This window comes from Seriola aureovittata, chromosome 21 (genome assembly GCF_021018895.1).
Source record: "Seriola aureovittata isolate HTS-2021-v1 ecotype China chromosome 21, ASM2101889v1, whole genome shotgun sequence".
NCBI lineage: Eukaryota > Metazoa > Chordata > Actinopteri > Carangiformes > Carangidae > Seriola > Seriola aureovittata.
Window position 1 is genome coordinate 15,177,890 of NC_079384.1, and position 22,348 is coordinate 15,200,237.

At 40.7% G+C, this 22,348-nt stretch overlaps 1 protein-coding gene across 6 annotated transcripts in view; it reads left to right on the forward strand.

Moving 5' to 3' along the window:
• The window catches only part of sdk2b (sidekick cell adhesion molecule 2b), a 267,664-nt gene that overhangs the window by 187,156 nt on the left and 58,160 nt on the right, over window positions 1–22,348 (forward strand). For all 6 annotated transcript variants that reach the window (XM_056365698.1, XM_056365696.1, XM_056365699.1 and 3 more), the window contains exons 3-4: window positions 13,000–13,106; window positions 15,532–15,679. In XM_056365698.1, coding sequence (XP_056221673.1) covers window positions 13,000–13,106; window positions 15,532–15,679 — 255 coding nt within the window. The remainder of the gene's footprint in view (window positions 1–12,999; window positions 13,107–15,531; window positions 15,680–22,348) is intronic.

The following is a 22,348-nucleotide window of genomic DNA, read 5'->3' on the forward strand; positions in this document are numbered from 1 at the left end:
ATTATCCTGTACACAAAGCTTTAGAGGATCAATTTGGTCTAAAAATAGACAGCATAGTGCCACCGCTTCCTATCACATGACCAAAACCTCAGGGGTGAATACCTGGCATGCCACCAGTCTTTATGCTGCCAATGAACTTAGGAACTTAATTAAAAGAGTTAATTATTAATCAAACCTCAAGAGTCATTTTTGTTTGTCAACTGGTTGGCCTCTGTTTCCTGTAGGGAATAGTAAACTTTCCCCCAATTTTCATATTATAATGTGATGGACAGAAAGAAATAAAAAAATAGAAAATAAAAAAAAGTTTTAAGGACTTTAGGAAGGCAGAAAAAACAAAGAAGACGTTATCTTGACAGTCACTCCCAGGGGAAAATGAAATTGCATTATAGAGAAGACATGACAGCCACAAAATCACAAGTCCTCTCTGATTGACTTATCATCTCTGCGTACTTACTGTCCGTTGTTCTTGTCAGTTTTTGAGGAGTGAAAATTATTTTTCCCTACATTGCAATCACAACAAAATAAGTGCTTTCTTAGTCAACTTTGCTTTTCACAATCAGGACATTAAAACAAAAAAAACCCAAAAAATGAAAATGAGATTAACATTTTGACAGCGTGCATAATAAAGTGTCACAACAGTCTCTCCAAAAATGACTGGTCGCTGTAAAAATGTGACCATGTGTTCAGCAATAAGCCAGTAAAACATTTATATCATGTAGAAAACACGTCGCGAGGTGCTGTAGATATATAGATTATGTTGCAGTCATGTATTTCCTGAAAATCCCCGCTCCATCTCCCCGACTCTCTTCACATCCTTGATCTCTCTCTCATCCTTCATCTTTGTTCATCCTGTGCGCCTCGGTTTAATTCACTCATACGTGAACTACCACTGCGCATCCATATTTTTAATTTTTTTTTAAACCGATATAATTTCATGGTGGCTCCGAACAAATTAACACAAGTTCACTACAATATTATTCAGTGTCTGAAGGGAAGAGATGACGAGCTCAGCTTGCTAACTAGATGGAGATGAAGCAAAAACAAGGGGGGAGGAAGTAGTGGTAAATGACAACATGTTTTCTGTGTATGTGTGGATGTGTGCGTGTGTGTGTGTGCAAAATGATATCTCTCTGTGGACTCATCACACCAACAAATATTCTGATGATGTGATACACGATTGAGTTTCAAACCATTTAGTTTAATGAATAAATATTAGTTCCAAACTGAACTTAAAACAGGATGGGGTATTGTTCTGTTAATTGTGCGGGTTTTTTCCCTGAATGTTTGCTTGTTCCAACTCTTGCCACATAATCTCAGCAAAAATAGAAACCAAATTATGTTGAAAACAAAAACACCTTCATTTTCAGCCAAATTGGCTGCCATAAACAGTAATTTGTCATAAACAATCCTGAAATCCCCAAAACGAGAACAAATTGGACACTGTTAAAATGTCTTCCTCTCGTATTCTTCTTTTTGCATTCTCCATGAATAACTTAAACACACAGCCAACACAGTTTGCTTGTTAGCAAGTTGCAACCGGTTGGACGTCCCATGTGTAGGTGTGCGGATTGGGAGGAGGGTTAAGGTGCATGCGTGGAGAAGGAAATTGGATGAGGAATAAACAAAGGATCCGAATAAGACGCTAAGACTCAAATTTGCCCCTTCATTCCCATTTTCCATATTAAATCCTCACCGAGAATTGTTTTCTTCACCATTCAGCACAATAAATCCACCCATTGCTCTTACGGCTGCTGTTGCTGTTCCTCACTTCCACACTCAACTGTGTTGCCACATTGCGTTAAATTCAAATACATTATATATTATTCATTTTGTGACATCGCTTCTCTAATTAATCTGTGTGCATTACCTCCACATCTGCTCCAATTTCTACTCTTCAAGGAACCACATTGAAGCTGTCAAGAGCACTTAAATCGGGAGTAAAAGTATTGAATAAAAAATAAAAGAAATAAATAATAAAACACATAGAGCCACTTCAATGGATGAAATGACAGTGTCCTTGAAAAAAAAAAAAAAAACTACCTGGTAATATATACAACTAGTCAAAAGTTTCAGAATGCCCCCATTTTTCCAGTTTTTATTGAAATCTCAGCAGCTCAAGTCCAGTGAATCACCTTAAATTGTACAAAGGGAAAGTGGTAAACTGCCCAAGGTAAAAAAAAAAGTTTAGGTCACCAAAAACTAAAAGAATCTTGTCCCTTTTTCAGGGATGAAGAAATTGGTTAATTTACAGTTTTCCTGCAGCAATGGAAGTAAAAGAAGCCGTGAAAGTTCCTACTGGTTGATGACTGGCAGTGTTGGAACAAACTGTGTCGATGCATCATTAGGACAATACTGTACTGCAGGAAGTAGTACTGTATATACTGTAAAAAGACAGGCAACTAAGGAAGACAGTCTGGTTTGTCAGGGCTTCAAACTACAGCAAGATAATGACCTGAAACATTAGAAGAATAGAACCAGACTTCATGTGATGGAAGAGCAGCACCGTCTCCAGACTTAAACCCGTAGGTTTGGGGTGAACTGGACGGAAGGTGACAGCATAGCAAAAACTACAAGTGAAACACATCTCCGACAGTGTTGGAGGTAAAAACTTTCCAAACAGTTTCCATTGTAGAAAGAATGTCTCGAGTTTGTTCGGCTGCTGAGTGGGTCAGAAATGTACAGCACATTTGGGATTTAAGATCCCATCCATCCATTTTCTTGGAGGTCGGATCGTGGTGGCAGAAGATCAAGCTGAGTAGTCCCAACGTCCCTCTCCCCCAGCAATATTTTGCAGCTCTTCCTGGGAGATCCTAAGGTGTTCCCAGGCCAAATGAGATATATAATCTCTGCAGCATATTCTGGGCCCTTACCCCGATGCCTCCTACCAGTTAGATATCACTGGAAGACCTCTGATGGATGAGGCATCCTAACCACTCCTTTCAATGCAAAGGAGCTCCCTCCGGATGTCAGAGCTCCTTAACCTATCTCTAAGGCTGAGCCCTGCCACCCTGCGGAGGAATCTCATTTCAGCTGCTTGTACGCGCAATCACATGCTTTCGGTCACTACCCAAAGCTCATGACCATAGGTGAGAGTTGGAACAAAGATCGACTGGTAAATTGAGAGCTTTGGATTTAAGATTCCTTATTTTAAAAAAAACTTCATAGTGTATTTGTTCTCTGCTTTAATTTCAGAGTACACTGAGGCATTACACTGTGTAAATTTCAGTAACAACCACAAAAATTGAGGCATTATAAAAATTTTGACCAGTACCATACCCCCCAAAATTACAATCCCTAAGCAACAGAAAGTGATCATGTTTAACTGAGTGGATTATTTGATTTAATGCAATTTTCTTATCCTTGTTCATTTTGTGAGTTCTAATGAGATCTGTGATATTCTTGTTAAGGAGAAAGAGAAGTAGCAACATCCAATTACAGGCAGAAAACTTGCTCGCTCTTGGGTCTGTGCTTGAATCACATAATGTGAGAGAGACTGGCAGCACTCGGACCGAGCCAGCCAGGCAGCATCTCTCTCTGGATGACCTTAATGGATTCCTATCTGTAACTAAAAATGTCCATTTTCTATCTCCCTGGCATTCTCCTCCACAGCCCCCAGATACAATAGATTTTTTTTTTTTTTTTTAACCTTCTGTCTACCCCCTTGCCATCGCTCACTCCTTGTTTTCTACAGTGGAGTGGAGTGGAGTGAGTCAGAAAGTACAACTGAGAGAAGAAAAAAAAAACATGCAGTGTTTGTTTTATTATGCGCATGTATTTTATTTGAGTATGAGTATGTGTGTCTGCGCCTGAATGAGTTTCAGTGTCATTGTACTGTCCGCAGGTATGACTGCTTGTCTAATGGGTGATCCACAGCCAGCATTAAGAACCATATCTGTGTGAGAACAAGGTTGTGTGATTACATTAACAACTAGACTGAGTGTTTACATTAAAACACTTTTCTCTGACACCATGAACACTGTAGGATGTCCCATTCAAAATGATGCATCACGTGTAGATAGGTTTCCTTGAACAATCACACCGACGGCTGTGTTGACACAGTGCGGTTAGGATTCTGCATAATGTTGTGTCTACAGTTTGATACGATGTGATAGAAACATACTGGTGAGGTTCCCAAACGTTTAGTGCTGACCTACATTCAAAGGGTGCTGGCAGGGGTGCAGTCACTGTTGGTGTCTGCAGGCTTCTCCCTGATTTAAACAGACTCGCACAATATTCCAGTAGAATGGATATGGATAGAGAAGTGCTGCAATGAAAACCTGAAGTCTCTGCACGCATCACAGATCAGAAATGAAGTCATTCACACTCAAACCTGGCTGATCATCACCTGATTTAATTAAGCACCCACTCACAATCCAGAGTCGGTGATTAAATCATTCGGAAATGTAGTATATGTGCACATCCCGTAAAACATGAGCAGGTGCCGCACACTGTTGTTCCCCTCTGCAGTTTTATAACTTTGATGCCAGTTTATTTTGAGAGTGGATATACTATGCTGGGCCTTTTTTTAGAATGGACAGCAACTGGGTTTGTAACATCCTGGTTACAAATATCACATAATCCTAGTTTCAGGGGTTCCAGTTGTTTTCTTAATATAAGCAAGCCCACAAGGACATTTATATATATATATATATATATATATATATATATCTACATAGCATATATATTACATTTTTTCATATTCCAAGATATAATGCCCTTGATATTGAAGATTCCCCCTGAGTGAGGAAGTGTGAGGGTGCCTCCACCCACCCACCTCACACTTCCTCAGTCAGAATCCCCCCTGGCAATTACACATGTGGGAACTGTCAACTATGTCATTTCACATATAAAACTAGTACTTTCAATTTTTCCTCACTCAGGAAGAATCTTTAATATCGAGGGCGTTATACATTATAATGTGAAAAATGTAATATACGTGCTTTAATGTACTGGCGGGGTTGCTTATATTGGAAAAGCAGCTAGAACCGTTAAAACAAGGATTACTGAACACGGACGCTGTTCATAACCAGGATGTATAACAAGGCCAGTTATTGTCCATTTAAAAAAAGCCAGTGACATCGAAGCTATAAAACACTCTCATAGAGGAGGTGATATTGACTCTCTACTCATGAGGAGAGAACAGTTTTGGCCTTAACCATTAGATTTCATTTATTCTAGCCATAATTCTAGGATAATGGGTTTGCACATACATCTTGGACTGTCATTGTCATCTCTCTCTATATATACTGTATATATATATATATATATATATATATACATACCACCATATATACCAGAGAAAACTTCAAATATTTTCCAAGTAAAAAAAATAATGTTGATACTGAATGAATCAGTAAAATGTTGAAGGACAACATATTTCATTTTTTCATTATCTGCCTTTTCAATTCAATATTTGCTCATAACAGATAAAGCATGAGCATTCTCTGTGGTAATGCTTAGGCACTCACAGCCCTTGGTGAAGGTTATAGAGAAAGATTACCCTGGTTAAATATTAAAAATGTCAAAAGTCAGTTAAATGTTGAGACACAAAGTGCTTCTTTTGTTAAAGTCCAGCTGAAAATAGTCATCCCATTTTTCCAGTCAAACTTAATGTCAACATGGTTTTAAATGTATTGTTAATAGCTTTATATTATTAAAAGGAGGATAAACAGTGTTTAGGGACATGTTTGTCTCAGGTGGCTGGAGGAGGCGTATCGCTGTCTGTTTGACTGACAGCAGCTGGCAGGCTGAGCTCAAGTATAGATCTTGTGTACAACAGCGGGGAACGATCAAGACCAAGTAAACAAGCACTTTAGCTTGGAAGGCATGAGCAGACTGTGTGTTGTTAGCAGTGGTATTGAAGACTAAGGACCACACCAGCATCTAAACTAGCTAATTAGCCATCTAGTCTGCCAACTGATGTTAGCAGTGCACTTTTCTCCCCATGATTGTTTGTTTGGTGGCTTGTTCAACAGGTGCAGGACAAGGCGTGTGTTCGTGTCTGTGAGCTGGATAAGAAGGAGATTTTGGCAGTAAAGCTAATGTGTGCTGTTCCTCAAAGTCTGTGGCTGTAGTGTTCTGTATCAGGCTGTTGTCTGGCTGTTTGTTTCACCGACAAACATATTCTCTATTTGCATAGATGAAGAAATTTGACTAGGAAAACAAATTAGTAGAATATAAAAGACAGAGTTGGGTTTGTTTCAGTATTAAAACCAAAACAGTACTTTTGTGTAATAACTTTGTAAGAGGAATATAAACCTTCTTGTACAGAACTTTTCTGTTAAAGAATATTTCCAATATTTTCATTTTTTTTTATATTTTCCAAAATATTTCCAATATTTTCCTAAAAATTTCCTGTGTTTTCCATCAGTATTAAAAGTCAGAATACTAGCAGCCGTACATGAACTTTGCCTAAATATAAAAACTTTGAAGTTTCTTGATTTCGTGAGTTAAATCTGGAAATACACACTTTTACAAATTTTATACACACATAATATTGGTGGGTAATCCAAAAGTATTGCAGTTCGATACCCAGCTCTGTAGTAACTGGCTCTACAGTAAGCTCAAACTGCAGCACCGATTACATCAGACCACATCCAAGCAGATGCACAGATCACTCACATATTTGTGATGCAACAGGCATTTTTGTGTCTATACTTCGCTCAACTTGTATGATGTCATATGAACATGCAACACTGAACCATTGATGATTCCTCACTGCTTGTCAGACTGAAGTACATGAAAGCCTCTGCAACTCAGGGGCAATTGTCTTTTGAGATCATGGCTGGTGAATTGTAGAGACAATTTAATACTAAAAAATAAAATAAAATAAAAATAAAAAAACAGACAAATCAATATATAAAACGGAGTGACAAAATACAGTTGGCCATAGTTTGTGTAAACTGTCTCCATCAGACAGTTGTCCATCTGTTTTATCCTCAGAAGAGATATGTGGAGGCTGTCCCTCTTGGCCTGTAGACAAATTACCCACTATTGATTTCCAGTAGTCTAAGCCAGAAGTCCCCATTACCTGTCATGTGTTGTGTGTGTGTGTGTGTGGCGGGTATTAAGAAGAGAGAACAAGATCAAAATGAAGACTTTTATCCTGTAGAATTCAGAAGACGTCATAATACACGATTCAATACACTTTCAAAAGTATAAACTTGTCAAAATATATAGTGTATTATTGATTTTCTTTAGAGCTGCTTTCAGAGCTCAGGGAAGAATTGGAAATGTGTGTGTTCGATTTTGTGTCAATGTATTTGTCACGCGGTAGCATTTCACTTGTCTTCTTTGCTTTCCGTGATGGATCTTTGGAAGTCATGATGTGCACAGCGCGAGCATATCATCATCCTCTTGCAATAATTACACACGTCAATCCATCACAATCCATAAATAATTTTAAAAAATCAGTTACTAGGATGTCAAAAGCAATAGTTTGCCTCCACTGTTGCCTTTGTTTAAATGGCACTGTATTTATTACAAGCTGTTGAAGTCACACAAGTGTGCCACGGCGCTAGAGTGAACTCATTAACGTGAGTAAATTGACATCCAACTGTTATGAGAGGATGTGACCTTTTCATAAACTCCAAACAATAACAAAGAAATAAAAAATAAATAAATAAAAAAATCATTACAAGCGTGCCACGACACACTGCAATGAGTGTCTGCTTTTTATTTTGAGCTTTAAAATAATTGCCGCATGACGCTGCAAAAGATGCACTTTAAGGTTTCACTCTTCAAATTATTTCCCGCGTTTATCAGAGAAATTACATGAACACGGAGGTGAAATGCATTGATGCTTGGGATAAGAGATGTGTGTCAGTGCCAGGTCATCCAAGATTTATGATGCTTTATAATGTGTCATGATTAACTTTCATGGCGTTAGGGTATAATTACAGTGTCCTTGTGATGTGTGTATAAGGGTTTATAATCTCACTGTATAACTAGCAATTTAAGTCAAATGTTATTGGAGCTAACCTTGGGCACAGGTATGATGTTATTAAAGGAACAGTCACTATAAAGTGCACTGCAGCCATCTTCAATCAAGGATTATAGTTTTGCCAATCATCCCCTAACCTTTCCCTCCCCTTTTTTTTCTCTTTCTTCCCGTCTTTTCGGTTTTCCATCCCTTTCCACGCTCTCCGCCTTCCCTCCCTCTCTCCAGCCCACTTCATACCCGGTCACTTCTTTCTCACATCCCTTTATCCATCTCCCTGCCACTCCTCCATCTAATCATTTCTCCTGAGTGGGGCTAATTAAAGGGGATCTGACGGAGTGCGCTGACCACAGGAACATCAATCAATCTCTGTCCAACACGGCGAGCCCCCGCTGACTCCCCCAACCTGCTGCCAACGTGCAGCTCCGCAAAAGGTTAATTGTATTCATTATATAAGGGACAGAGCGAAAGAGGGAGACAGTGCGGGAGAGAATACTGTCTAAAGTCACCCTGAAGATCCTGGCTTTGGGGTGAATTCTCAGTTGGCCTCAGCGAGGTTAAACTTGGAGCACCGACACCACCTGTCAGCTACTTCTCTCTTAATGTCAGATTCCTCTCCACCCAAACTCTGATGTGACTAGCATTTTTTACTTTTATGTCACCCCCCCCCCTTTTTTTCCTTCCACACCATTCCATCATTTATTCACCTCATCTCCCCTCCATCACTGCATAACACATATACGTAATTGTATTAATTTAGATGATGGAACATATGAAAGGAGTCACACATCATTAATAGAGCCTCCTGATTAGTTGATTAAGCCTTAACAGACTTTGGGCTAAAACTCATTTAGTCCTTCGGGTCCAACTGACGCCGCTGCTAATGAGGTTTGATGCCGCTTCATTTTTTGTTATAGATATTAACAGCTTTCCAACACACTCGACCATTTGTTATTACAGCTCTACTTCCATTTGTTAGCAGCTGCCTCCAAAGCACAGAGGCAACTTTGAAGGTGTTTTTAATGTTATCAGAATAACACAGGTGAAACTTTGCTTTGTACCGATGTTAATAATCAGGCACATTAAGTGATAATCAGACTGAAACACCATTTTGTTTCACTTTAATCACAGAGTCTGACATTATGTTCATATTAGCCATTTTTAGTTTAACTTTCAACAACCTATAAAGCTGTGTCAGTCACATTCAGGCTTGTCACCGTTTTTGGTGGCCATTTTTCTACTGCTATTCTCCATGGATCTAGTAAGGCAGCTATCTTGCTATAAAGAGTCAGATGATTACATTCAAATACAAATCTTTGATTGGTCAGTTGTTTCTTCAACTGGGGGAGATCAATGAGTACACCTCCTGTAAGAAATGAGTCCCTAGGTTAAGCAGGTTCTATAGCATGTCCTATAGGTATGTTTTATTCAGCGGCCTCTAGTGGCCATAGTAATTACAACATGAGCAAAGGAGGAAGTTAGGTGACGTATTATATAAAGCGACGAAGGTGGAAGGGTGGACAAAACCTTTCATTTTCCATGTGAAACCGATAGTCAGTGTTGTTTCTTTTATCCATGATCGTTCCACAACCTTAACTGTGTGTTTCTTAATGTTACCATGATGATGAAAGTCTTCTAACCTAAAGGAAGTATTTTTAGCCCATTTTACTCTTTTTTGTTAACCTAACCTAAACCTAGTAGTTTTTGTGCCTAGACCTAACCAAATCATGTTCCACAAGTTTAACCGTGAGTTTATGTTACCATGACAACGGAAGTCTGGTACGCCTGCCGTTGGGTCGTAACCGAGGGTAGGGACGAGTAGAGGTGGAGGACATGTGTTTTTCAGAGGTCTGGTACTATACTTCTAGCGAGGTAGGCTGTGCACTGATGCGAGTGGCAAAGCAAAACCAACAGGTGGCTCCTTGTGAGTGAGTGATTGAATCGTCTTGCACGTTGAAATGTGGCCTGAAATGTTGTTTCCTCACATACACATCACACATACAGAAGTGACAAATTCAAGAAAAAGTGTGGATAGAAAGAGTGGATAAACAAAACGAATGCAGATGCTTCCATACAGAGCGTGAAGGGTAACTGAACGGTTTAATGAGTCATCATACCACCAAATGAGAGAAACATATCTTGGAAGAATGATGATCCATTCAGCTCATAGACTTGGAAAATCTCCAGGGCAGCACATTGAAGTTGTTCTGATGGTTCCTGGTTGGGTGTTGATTTTTTCCTATAGTTTGTCACCCATTGGTATATGTATATTTGATCAGTGTAACATTAAGCGGCATTACTCTGAACAACCCTAGAGGCATGTAGATGCCTGGTACTACTTTAAAGTAGGATTTTTGTCAGCCTGATCAAACTCACAAGGACTTCAAAAGATATTCTGGTTCTCTGTGGACAGGTTCATTAAAATATTTAGATTTCATATTAGGTTTCAATTCGTAAAGTATGTGTTTGGTTAGCTAATCTTACACAGCCTCTTAGAAAGTATCATTTCATTATGCTTCTTTTCTCTTTAGCCTTCGGCGATCTGTGAAAACTTGTGCCTGAATTCTTTTTAAATCTGTTTATACATTTGTAGTCCAGTCAAAAGGAGTGGGCCTACTTTTTTGCACAACATCATAGACAAATATTACAGCTTTTTTTTTTTTTTTAGAGGATTTATAGTTATGTGACTACCTCATTCTCAATCTGGGCCCTTGTTTTTGCTAGTATACAAACTTTCCTGTAAACAGCTTGTTGAAACCACTTCTGAACTCATCTTGAATTGCTCCCTTTTACTTCTCTTTCATTCACTTTCCTTTTATTCATGCAAAAGAAAAAACTACTCTTCAGAACCAAAGGTTGAATTACAACCAAAACTTTTTCAAACAAACTGCATGTGGTTACTGTAGAAACGCGTTCATCCCATCAGTGGAGGCGACACTCAGACATTCTGCCTGGCTCTGCGCTAAGCACTCTTCAGCACATATCATGCAAGAGTGTGACAGCAAAGATGGCAAGCACACTCCCAGTGGCAAGTGTTTCACCTCCCACCAGTCGTATTTATTTTGACAAGAATGTCTTGTGCTGGAGTGACTCGAATTAAACATGTGCAACTCGATGTAGGCTAATTCACAACCTCTATACGTTGTGATGCCATGTAACGTGCCTTTAGAGATGGCCTCGGCAACCACTTTAACAGTTGGCTGCTCCGTGCATCTCCCACTGCACCACCATTTATTACTTATAGGACGACTGTTAAGAAGTTGATGCCTGGCGTTTTCTGAGCAGCCGGGGTGCCTGATCTCTGAAGTGGCTTACTTGAATAACTCAAAACACAAAAAATCCATAATGTATCCTGGTGCAATCAAGGTCATCTTTTACAGATCCTGGAACGACACATGCACAAACTCAAACAGACATTGATCCCTAATGAGCCTCTATAGGAGTCCCCTTGTAGCTAACAGGCTGGTTGTTAATTCACAAGTGATGCTTTCCGTCGTCTCCTGCGCACAAAGGACCGCTAGGGGGTTCGGTGTGCTCGAAACCAACTTGATCGTACGACATGTCATTTTGAAAACCCACTTAACAATCATCATCCTCACAATCAGCATCAGCATCTTCCTGGCTGAATCACACTCTCTTACCCAGCCCTTCAACTCTGAGCATACTGAAACTTGTATACTGTATGTTACCTGACATTTCTACCACACAGGTAAAAAAAAAAACCTGTATATGATATATAACTGATTGTAACTTTCCTGTAACTGAAAGTATGTTGAAATTCTACCAGTGCATTCCTAGCAAGGGAGTAGGAGTAATGATAATGAATGACAACATACACACTAATGACAGTGTGTATGTTACAACCCAGGTCGTTCGTGGGGAAAAGGGAAGCAACGTATCCCCAGATGCGATTAGTAACGCAAAGTTAATTATTAGTGAGGAGATAAATAACATTGATACAAACAATGAATAAGGGTGAATTAAAAGTGGAAACAGGGAAAACAAGTGCTGCTAAATCAAAGAACCAAATATAACAAAAAGAGGACTCTAGATTAATAGGAGTTTTTTTTTTTTAAACTGACGTTCTGAGCCAAATAAAATGGAAAAGAAACCTATCTACCTACTGTGCACAAAAAACAATGGCTGCCATCATAACATTGTAATTAAAGTAAATTTTTGCACATATTTAAACTATAATTTCATCAACTATATTTCTAATTGTATCTATATTTACTTTCGCAATGTGTATTGTCACCTGTATAAATTGTGTAGCGTCATATAAGTAGCATTGTGAATGGGGATTTATATTGTATCCGTGACAACCTGCTTTTAATTGTTAGAGCAAAACGCATTTTTACCGTTCTCATTTGTCACTTATTCTCCTGGCATCAGCTTGTATCACCAGATGTGGCTCAATATCCAGCAAACATCAAGCCAGTGGTGAGTCAACACAGCAGCTGTGTAAAGTATATGTTACGCTGCCTCCACATGGCAGGGAGGCAGTACTGCCGCCACAGCTGGACACTGAAGTCAAGGTCACTGGGAGAGTGTCAACTGCTGGAAACATACAGCTTCAACCTTTGTCCCCCGGGAGGATTTTGTGAATATGTGCCTGTGCGCGTGTATGTTTGCATAGAGGACATTTTCAAAGTGTTTGTTGTCTGTGCCTCTCTACGTAAGTGTGTGTGTGTGTGTGTCTTGGGGGAGAGCTTTGCTGTGGTAGCTGGGTTAGCCTCTCGAGCATCATTATCACTGGAATAAACAACAGCTAAGCTCCGATGTCCTCTGTGCCCTTGTTCCTCTATTAGATGGTCTTAAGTTTGTGTGTGTGTGTGTGTGTGTGTGTGTGTGTGTGTGTTTTCAGCACACTCCTGCTTTCATAATTTGCAAGCAAGTGCACTTACATAAGTGCCATCTTGATTTCTACTTTTGTCTTAATTAGTTTACCAGTCGATTGTGAGTTCTCATCTGTATCTTATGTGTGTGTGTGTGTGTGTGTGTGTGTGTGTGTGTGTGTGTGTGTGTGTGTGTGTGTGTGTGTGTGTGTGTGTTTATTAAAGGTACCTCATCCCTTCACTGGACCGCTCCCATGCTGGCTTCTACCGCTGCATCGTCAGGAATCGGGTGGGAGCCCTTCTACAGAGGCGCACAGAAGTACAGGTGGCCTGTAAGTATCCACGAGGGATGCAGGTGAAACACAGATGAATGGACCAAATGGATGAATAAATGGATGGATGACAGACAGAGAGAGAGGGAGAGACAGCGTGCGTGTGAGTGTGAGACTGCTTGCGGAGTACACAGTATGCCCACACTCTGTTTGGTTGCCTTTGTATCAAGGACTGACAAGGGAGGGACAGATGCTGGCAGGGTGAAAGATCTACCTGCATCTCATTCGGGGTGTTATCAACCCAGACAGCTGTTCCACTCAGCATTCTCATTAGATTGATATTGTTGCCATGGTTGTTTTTAACTTTCAATATGACCGTCGCTTATTTCATTCTCTCTCTTTTGTCAACAACATCTGTCGTTTCTTGGCGAAAATGGGGCTCAGATGCACCGTGTTTCTGAACATTTTCGGCTGTGTTTTTTTTTTTTTTTTGAGGCTGCTCAGCTCCCTCATCTTGTTAACGATCTATTACAGACACGCCGCAGAGGCGTCTGGAGGGTTGTCACAGCGAATCCACCCCACACACCCACCCACCGCCACCCCCATAGGCACAACCACCCTTCGCCCATTATCCCACCTTCCCGGGGATATGCCAGGTTCATTGGCTTCCCCTTGTTCCAACGACATTTGAGTGGATGTGACACGCCGCTGTACCTGACTGAACAATGCAGCTAACCAGGCGTGAGAGAAGAGAGATGGGAGGGAGACAGAGAGGAGTGAACAGTCCCACTGGTCCACTTCTTTAGAATTGGGCAAACATACTGATACTGCTGCGCAAGCCAACTCCTTCCTTCTGCATGTTCCATTTCCTCCAGCGGTCTGACTCTTTGTTGCTTCCATCGCACTTTCTTTTTCTTGCTGTTTTCCTCCCTCTCTCTTGACTTTGTCTGGTGTCTGGCCACCACTGCTTTCTATTTATTTCTTGGCCTCCACCCCACTGTTATTCGGTTTCCCTTTATTCCCACCTCTTCCCATTTCCATAATTCTCTTCTTCCCCCTCATCAGTTGCTCATGAAGGGGTATGGATACTGTGGCAGAGCAAAAAAGGAGAATTAAGGACACCTGCAGAAGCAATGGATGAGATAGACAGGGGAGGGAGAAGGAGAGGAAGATAGAAAGGGAGTAGAGATGGGGAGATCTCGTTTGGAAGCTATTCCATTGAGGCAGCACAATTAGGATTGCAGAGACACACCTCGGAGAAAGGGAAACATGCCGAGGCATTAGAGATTAGGGAAGGGGAGGAGGACATCACATCGCCGAAAATGCAGATCAAAGTCAGGGGATTTGCACACTTCCCAGATTTTCATTTAAGCTAAGCACCACAGCTGCACCGCAAAGCCAGATTACCTTTTTTATTCTCTTTGAAAGAGAGCGAGAGAGAGAGGGAAAGGAAGGAAAAAGATTGCCATCGATGCACAAGCCACTCCAACATCCCTAGTTCAAAGCCCCATACCTTGATCCCTACATGTTTCAAAGATATTATTATTTCTAAACTGTGTTAGAACATAATTGAGTGTTTGATGTAATGTTCAAATGATTTCAGCAGTTTTCTTTTATTGTTTCCGCTGAATTGAAAAGGCAAATATATGATCCTCTCCTCGCCTCTCAAGGAGCTAAAAAGAAAAAAAATAAAAATAAAAAACTATTTTAAGTTATTCAGCTGTCACTTCTTCAAAAACCAGTCTGCACTTCTTTCTCTTTCCGACAGCTTTGGAGGGAGACAAAGACAAAAAGTCTGCTTGTTACTTTTGTCCTAAAAAAAGGTTTACAGCCAATGTGATGTGAATCAGAGAATTGCACGGCTCAGATTGAAAACAACAACCAAAGTGGGGACCATTCGGTGGAAAGTCCATCAAAAAAAAAAGTCTGTACCTGCCCATAGATCTCACTTACAAACAAGCAGAGCGTGGAGTAGCAATATTAAGCCAGTATTTTTGCCAGCTTTTAAGATATAATGAGGCAGGAGAGAAATAAAACCACTGTAACAAATGAAATATATTAGGGGATGATAGAATAGCAGCAGCCCTGGTCATCTACTATGTTGAGTAATGCATGCATTTAGAGTATGATCAAGATTGATTGCCCTCGATGCATCCACACAGGAGGATACAGAATATGAATATGAGTCAATTTAGCGTCCCCTCTGTGTCCCTCTGTGAGTCATTAGATCTCGGGTTCCTTCCAGCCTTCCTTGATATACTGTGGAAACCATGGCAACAACACTGCACTGTCCATCAAAGCAACTCGAAGTAACATTGCAGAACAGAAAAGCAGATGGCAAAAGCTCAGTGGGCAACAAAAGTCAGATTCAGGAAAGAGAGAGAATTTTTTTGCCTGTGACTTTACGTACTCTTTTCTTTTTCCTATACTCTCTCGCTCCGTCTTCCCATTCATGTGTGTGTGTTGTTTGTTTGTTTTCCTGTAGTTATGGGCAGTTTCGAGGAAGGTGAACGCACCCAGTCAGTTTCCCAGGGAGAGGGCGCCGTTATCCCAGCGCCACGCATTCGCAGCTTCCCCCAGCCACAAGTCACCTGGTTCAGAGATGGGCGCAAGATTCCACCCAGCAGTCGCATGTAAGTCCTTTTCCTTTTTTATTTTTACTTGTGTTTGTTCCCGTGGAGTCTTTCCTTTTTTTGTGTGTTTTACTTTGCATTTGTGTTTGATTCTGTGAATACCTTTTGGTGCTTTGTTTGTTCCTGGAGGTCTTTGAGTCCTTTAGTTTGAGAGAATCTGTTCCTACCTGTCGTTTGTCATTCATCTCGCTACATTTCGTGGTAAAGCAGAGTTTGAGTTTCTTCTTGAGAACAAGGGCCGAGACCAAAGCAGTTCTGGCACTGTGTGAAAGGGAATCACTTTCCCTTTGTTCTTCATTTTTTATTTCAAAAGAAAAACCCCAAGTCGAACACTTTTATCTCAGCTTATCTACTGTATGTCTCTGTCTCTCTCTCGTTTCTCTCCTCTACGTCTCTCTTCATTTCGGTCTCAAAATTGGGGAACCTGTGTTTTCTTAGGTCAGCTATCAGTGTTTGCGAGCCAGCTGCAGTGGTGTTCATACAACGCCATCAGTGCCTGATAGGGCTAGTGAACGCTGGAGCTGCTGACAGCCTCAAATGGGATTGTTGTATTGCTTTGCTATTCTGTTCACTTAAAATGGAGGGGTGTAAATGGATAGGTGGATTGGGAAAGGGGTGTTCTCTCTCATTTGCTCTGGGGCCCAAGAAAGGAGCAGCGGCCAGTTTTAGCAGTTTTGCATGGGTTTTGTTCCTGTAAGCTCTGATGGTAGAAATATGAAAAAAGATTAAGTATATTGATTCAGGCATATTTACTATTAAAGGCCCCATATTGTAAAAAGTGAGATTTCCATGTCTTTTTGATTATAAAGCAGGTCTAGGTTCTATATTAATACTGTGAAAGTATCAAAGTGCTCAGTCCACAGAGAAACGCACACAGCCTGTATTCAGAATGTGAGACTTAAAACAAGCCGTCAACACTTCTGTAACTTTGTGATGTCACAAATATACAGTCACTGTCCTCAGATATGCCCAAAGTCCTGCCCACCTAGACCCACCATCCAACCCCACAGGATTTGGTTTCTCTGAATGTTTGCCTGAAATCTGCTATATTTTCATTTGATCACTAAGAAATCAGTCAGCCAATCAGAAGAGAGGCTCAGAGCTTCTGTCCATTTGGAGATGTGGTTGTGTTATGCTAGCAGCAGCTAATGTAGCCTTGAGCCATCAGCCAAGAACATAATCATTTTCCACAGTGGTGTTACAGCTTATTACAGGCTATACTTTACACGTATAAGTCAAGGTGATAGTCCTTCTCCCTCTTTCAATGATTGGCTTTTTCTTTCACTGAGCATGTGCGGTTTTTTTTTCTACACACATTTCGTAGTTCCTGTCTTTGTGTGGGTGATGCTTTGTATGTGTGTATCTGCGTGTAAGTGTGTTAAAAAGGCACTTATCCCCCATCTCATCACATCTGCATTTCTTCATAGTGGGAGGTGAGCTTGCCCTTGGTTAGAGTGAATCTTTCTTATCAGCTCCTCATCATCAGTAATCATACTCTGACCTAGAATGACAATGAGACGAACGTCCAGACAGACCGAGAAGCTGAAGGCCTTGGACAACCACGAGTAGACCAGTTGCTTAGATTTTATTTTTTCTGTCTCGTTGAATGATGATACTTTGTTGACAGTCTTGGTGAGAAGGGTCTGTCAAAGAATTCATAAGCACTTTCAACTCTTTAATCCTTTCACATCTCTCTCATTCAGCTCCTTCCTCTACGCTCTCTTCTTGTCTTATTTATTTCTTCTGTCTATGTCTCTCTCTCTCTCTCTCTCTGCTTTTGTCTCCATTATAGGCCACCCACTGTGTGCGCTTTGCTTCTCTTCATCTAAGCTTCCTACCCTCTAGCTCTGAGAATGCTAATTCCGTACGCACCACCAAGGTCACTGTGTGCAAATCAGCACCGTTGATAACAGGCAGCCTTTTTTATTGAAAATCATTTAATTGAATTTGATTCGTGCCACTAGCGTTGACTCTGTTGAGGCATCAAAGTCACACTAGTGGGGAGGAGATAGAGGAAGAGCCAAAGAGAGAGATCTGTGCTCAACTGCAAATGTTACCTTGATGAAAGCTCTTTCAGAGACCTAGTGCTCTCCTGAGTCGGTTCCAGCTGTGTGGTCTCTCTAAACATTGTCACATGGGCTACTATGCATAATGATTATAGTCCCTGTCAGACTGGGTAATCCCATCTGGAAGATCTCTCCATCATGGGCCAAGTTACAATGTGGAATTGCAGTGAAGGGAGGAAGAGGACTGGGGGGGGGGGGGGGGGGCTCCATGTACTACAACCATGGTGACCATTTTCTCTTTGATTTACAATATCTTTCTTCCTTTCCTGCTCTGTGCTTTTTTTTCTATCTCCTCTCATTGTCCCCTGCTCCTGCCATCCCTCCTCAGGTGTCATAACTTTAATTTGCTAGCTCTCCAGGGGTTCGTCTTGCTGCTTCTCTGTGCGCTGCTTAATCACACCTTGGCAATAGAGGAGAGGGGGGAAAAAAACAGCCAGAACCAAAATAACTGTGGTAATCACCTCCAACCAATCTAACAGCTAATTAAATTCACACTTCCTTGGCAGGATGTTGTACTTAAAATACACCTTTTGTTGCGTCGTGTTTACATTAACATTGTGATCAGTTTTGGCCTGTACTGTGTGTCAAAATGACGGGAGTTGCTTGAGCTGCTTCTTCGAATTGCATCATAGGAGGAGGGGGGTGTTCTTTCTTGCTCTTGTTTGAGATTTTTTTTATTTATTTATTTATTTTTTGCACTACAAAGGTGGCAGAAGCTTGAAAATCACACCAGGATGCCACTGGTTGCTTGCGTGGACTGTCTCAGGTCCACGCAAGCAACCAGTGGCACTTAGCAAACACATCCCATGTAATCTGATCGCAAGTAAACACCTCAAAATACACAATAGGTGTCATTTCAGCTGCAAACATTACCAAAACACTGGGATTATGGAGTTTGATAGAATTTATTCAAATCTAAGTCAAATATCAAATCCACTTATCAAATGCAAATCCTTTAAATACCTAGGGAGTTCGTTTAAGGTAGAAGGAAGACAGTTTCTTTGTTTGTAGTATGTTTAGTACATTTACATGCACATAATTATTCTGGTTTTGAGTCTTATCCCAGTTTTGATCATATTGGAGAAACCAGTGTATGTCCCTGTTGTATCCAGGTCTCTGATCATCTGCAAACAGGTGTGTCTTCATTTCTCAGCCTCCCAAGCTCTTATTTCTGTACTGACCAATTTACCTCAACTGCTGGACCCAGGTTCCACCAGGGTCCTTATGTCTTTGTTGTGTGATGTAGTGTAGGATACAAGGAGAAAAATAACTTATTTAGCATAGATGGTCATTATTCTGAGATATCTCAACAGTTGTTGAATGGATTCCCATGAACCTTTGCACGGACATTCATGGTCCCCTGACGATGAAGCCTACTGACTTTGGTGATCTCCAGATTTTTCCTATAGCACCACCATGAGGTTGACATTTGTGATTTTGAGTAAAATGTCTTGATAACTATAGGATGGATTGTCATGAAATTTGGTTTTGACATTCATGTCGCTGTCATGATGAATTGGAATAACTTTGCTTATCCCTCAACTTTCCATAGCACAATCATTGGGTAATACTTGTAATTGATTCAGTGCTTTGTTTATGACCAAATACCTAATGACATCAGTGTCAGGTGTCTTTTCTTTTAGTGTAAATCAGCAAATGTGAGCATATTAACATACTGAACTAAGGCTGGTGATGATGGACTACATTGTAACTGCTGACCATCAGCATGCTGGTATTGTCACTGTGAGCACATGCAGGCGTTAGCATTTCATTCAAAGCCTGTTCACCCTGACAGAGTTGTTATTCATTCAATACAACACCAAATGGCTTTCAACTATTTTATGCTTCAAAAGTTAGTAATAAATTTGAGCATTTGTTTTTAGATTGTCTCGTTTGTAGAACTAAAGCCTTGGTTTACCAAATAGATACATTTATTATTCAGCTAAATGACCAGCTTAATGTTTTGAACACTGCTTTTTGCTAAGAAAAGGAAAAGATATTTCTTAGACTCCGACATTAACAAATCCCGTATTTTCTCAACTTGGAAAGGGATCATTCCATTTTTCAACTGGAACTTAGTCTTCAGGTCAGGGATGTATGTAAATTTAAGCATAGAATAGTGTGAACACGACACACCACCCAGAGGCTGGATGTGTGAAGGAAACCCACAGAAACTTGGTGAATACTGTATTTCTGCTTCCCCGCTGCCAGTTTCCCCCTGGCAAGGCAGCGTCTCGCTGTGGGACTGTGACTGCTCTCTCTTTGCCATGTGGCCTCTGCAGCTGTTGTTCTTGGCGTAGGCAAAAACTCCTGTGCTCTCTCTCTCTCTCTCCTTAACAGTACACCCATAAACTTGGGATTCACTCATTGTAGTGTTTCTCTCTGATGGTCCTTGCTGTGCTTACCTTGTTCAAGAAATTGTGTTCTTGTTTGACTCAAGGCTAAAATGTGCAGCTAGGTTTAGCTGCCATACAATGGCAGCTAGACCAATGCCAGGTTCCACCAAGGTCCTTATGTCTTTGTTGTGTTGTGATGTAGTGTAGGATACAAGGAAAAAAATAACTTATTTAGCATAGATGGTCATTATTCTTCCCTTATGCAATGGAAATGCTGTTGGCAGGGTCTTTTGCATTTGGTTGCCTTGATATGTTGAGTTATTTTTATTGTGGTGTATAATCAGAGGCCCTTCAGTAAACACATTTGATAGGAATTGTTGGGCTACCCTCTGACTATTTCACCTCTGATGACAACTTTCTTCGAACTGCCTGGTTTTTTCTCCCAGAAACCTTCCATCGACACTTGTGCATGGATTTACACTGAAAACAAACCTTGTAGAGGTGTCCGTTTAGACAGAACACAGAGGAGCCTGACCCGGAGGAGTCAGTGGGAGGACATCCCTGACACACACCCATTGTAATTCCCTTGAGTAATCTGCTGTAGCTACTGATCAATTAATGGCCCCTGCCCATGATGCGCAGGTCTTGTCAGTCTGCTATGGATTCCCCATTAGTCACAAGGGCTGGTGAATAGCCAAGCCCTTCCTCTACATTTCCCTACATCCAGCTGGCCAGTATTAGTCATGAACCCAACAATCTGCAGGTCAAAGGGAAGGAATGTCAAGGAGGAGCAGCTCTAACAAAACACAATGAAGTCTTGAATGAGTAATTACATGTATCTGGGGGATGTTTTGTGTTTATATCCCTGATTGTTCGGTCTATAAAATTGCTGATCAATGGTCCAAAACCCATTATAGGGTTAGAATGGCATATCTCCTCCAAACAATCCAACATGTCTGTAAGATCCTGATTATTATCTGTATCAGAACCAAATTGTACAAAGTCATAGATGTCAACACCATACATTGTCTGATTTTTTACATCAAGATCTAAACCTTATTTCCTGAGAAATTGATGAAAATGTCAAAAAAATGTCCAATCTCACAATGACAAGAAAGAGATAAAAAAGATTCCTGGAGCCATCCCTTTAACTGGATTGGCACGAAAATGTAATGGGTTCTTCCCTTGCCCGTGCCACATCCCTTCACCAAGTTTGGTGCAAATTGGTTCAGTTCTTTTTGCGTGCTGACAAACAAACAAGCGAACCAACAAACAGGCACAATTGAACACATTTCCTTGGCGAAAGTAATTAAGTAACAGGAAAAAGCCGCCGTTCACATTTGAGCATTTTGCTGGATAAATTGATAAAGAAAATTGATTCATAATTAATTGATTCCTTATTATTAGTTGAATCCTTCGTAGTGTCAGTCAATTCATTGAGTAATAGTTCCAGCACTACACATATGTAAGAATAGCTAGCGAACCCCAACACCCTCTGGGAACAGACCGAAATTTGTCTTTGAATGGTTCAATAATCAAAAGTTTGGGCAGAGGTTAGGTTTATTTGCCTGCTCAGATTTTTCCTGATCTAAATTAGGAAAGTATAAAGCAGTATAAACCCCAGAAATATTCAATTTACAGTGATATAAAAGGGAAAATCAGCAAATCCTCACACTGTAGAAGCTGAAACAAACAAACATTACTTAAATGATTAATTGATAATCAAAATCATTAATTACCAATCATCAACAGATTTCAGCTCCAGTGTTGATTAGAGTAGTCGTTTGTGTTCGATGTTGTAAACATAATTGCACAAATGCAAATCAAATCTGATCATAAACGGCCTTGAGTTCATTTAGATGTCACTAGTTGACCTTGTATTTGAGACCCTTTTTTTTTTTCCTTCACTGAGGCTGGTTTTCTGAACACTCAACCAACCACGAGCAACAGGGAAGCACAAAGCGAACAGTGAGCCACAAATCTCTAGTTCATGCCCCCAGTGAGAAAACAAGTGGCTGTTTTCATGAGCAACACTCCCTCACCTCTCCTCCTCCATCTCTCCATCCCCAGGAGCTGTGGCTTTTTCATCACAGGTCTGTTGAGCAATAGGGCATGCAGCCTGCTGCTTGCTCTCACTAGTCTTACTCTCTCTCTGGCTTTCTTCTGCCGTCATCTGTCTACCGACTGTGGTTTGACTCATACCTTAGCCAGCCATGTGAGCCTCTTGATCCCGTCGACCCCTCACCCTCTCCTGGGGGAGGCCATCA